This window comes from Morone saxatilis, unplaced genomic scaffold (genome assembly GCF_004916995.1).
Source record: "Morone saxatilis isolate NCDOM2014 unplaced genomic scaffold, NCSU_SB_2.0 Contig21, whole genome shotgun sequence".
Lineage (NCBI taxonomy): Eukaryota > Metazoa > Chordata > Actinopteri > Moronidae > Morone > Morone saxatilis.
Genome location: NW_023339774.1, coordinates 21,880,579 through 21,882,419, shown reverse-complemented (window position 1 = coordinate 21,882,419; position 1,841 = coordinate 21,880,579). Strand labels below are relative to the sequence as shown.

Sequence of the window (1,841 nt, the reverse complement as noted above, 5' to 3'; positions counted from 1 at the left end):
TGATAATAATAATAGATATCTTTATTTTAGTTTTTTTTATCCAATTGCCAATAAAATAAATACATTTTTAGATTTGCTACTGTAGCTCTGATTCAGTCTCAATTTAGGATAAAGTAAAATTCTCTTTTGCAGCCTCTAATTAAAGTACTCTGATCTGAAGTAAAAGTAGTAAACAACAGTGTAAAAGTACTCTATTACAAGTTAAAATCATGTATTCAAAATCTAAATAAAAGTACAAAAGTATCAGCATGACAATACTTAAAGTACCAAAAGTCAAAGTGCAGAATAAAATAAATTAAAATAAAATGCTATATATTATATTATTGGTTTATAATTACTGGCGCATTAAAGTATTGCAGCTGGAGATAATATTTTTAAAAGACATTTCCTGTATTTATTTATTTTAGTTAAGTACACAATATGGTTTTAGGTAGCTTTATTTTTTTATTTTGATTGCAGTTCATTAAAAAAATGTTTACACCTAGTTTTAGTTTAGTTTTAGTCGACCAATAATAACTTCGATATGGTCCTTTAAAGTAGCTGCAGGATATGGTAAAAACTTCACATTTTTTTGACACATATTGCGAAATAATTTACGATTAGTGTGTGAATGATAATTTTTGCATCACTGAAAAAAAAGATTAAATAATATTTTATGTCTGTATTCAACAAACATGTTTTCTTTTGTCATCTTGAAGGTCAGAACATCTCTGCATCTCTACAGCACTTTTTCTCTCACATTTTATCAAAAAATTGCAGCTTCTTGCACTTCGGACTTCGATTTTAATAGTATTTCGATTAATTGTGCGACCCGAGTTTAAAGTTTTGAAAATGAAGATGTTCAGTCCCTCTCTCCAGGGATGCACCGTTTGGGAAATTCTGCACTGATGATGATGCTGAAGGTTTTTTCTTGGTATTTATTCGTCCTTTTGTACCCGAAATCCACATTGATACATTTTTCTGCCTTGCTGCAGCTCAGTCTGTTTCCGGTCTCACCCAGGATGTGAGACTCCGAACTGAAAACACAAATTGATTCGACACATGCATCGGCCACTGATAACGGGATATTAGCTGATCTATCGGTACATCCCTGTTGGATTCTGAATGAAAACAGTTTTATCATTTCAACATTATTCCATCATAAGATATCAGTGAATCACAAGAATGCAAAGTGCACATTAATTTTCTAGTTATTTCAAATGATATCTATCTGCTGATCTGTTTTTTCCAAGTGCTCTTACCTGTGGTTGTCTTCGTGAAGCTCCCTGATGCTGAGGAGGCAGAGCACAGAGCAGCTTTTATACCAGAGGGTGGATGCTCAGTGGTCATATGATTTCACAGAAAGTCTGAGAGAGCTGAGTCACTCCATAGACTGCAGTGAATGCCTAATGTGGTCCTTTTTTTATATATCTTTCACTTTCACCTGCTATTGAAAAAAGGGTGCTTTTGGGGAGATTTCAGAGAAATTATGTGACTTCAACCCATCGAGCTCTCTAAGTTCCATAAGTTGTGGTAAGATCAGCCTTTTCTGATGCTCTGAGGGGGGAAATTCTGGTATTGCTGCAACTTTAAGTTTATTAACTCAAAGAAAAGCATTAATCTATTAATTTGTGTCGAAGTATTAATTGTTAAGGTAACTTTGGTAAATGAAGTGAATTTGTACTAATTCCACTCAGTTAATGGAAGTTCAGACTCACTTTATTGGCCAGATATATGCACACATACAAGGAATTTGACTCCACCATGCCCTAAAGCATACCCTGCTTTATGGTCTGTTTTACTCTCAATGGGACCATCAGTTACTAGATGAACATCATGCTGTATGGAGGAAGACTGAAACT

General features: G+C 33.9%; 1 protein-coding gene across 1 annotated transcript in view; it reads right to left on the bottom strand.

Annotated features, from left to right (window-relative positions):
• Positions 1-841: 841 nt before the first annotated feature.
• LOC118332932 overlaps positions 842-1,841 on the bottom strand; it is a 3,033-nt gene continuing 2,033 nt past the window's right edge. The window contains exons 3-4 of the mRNA XM_035668370.1: positions 1,242-1,271; positions 842-1,016 (exon numbers count right to left, since the gene is read on the bottom strand). Coding sequence (XP_035524263.1) covers positions 842-1,016; positions 1,242-1,271 — 205 coding nt within the window. The remainder of the gene's footprint in view (positions 1,017-1,241; positions 1,272-1,841) is intronic.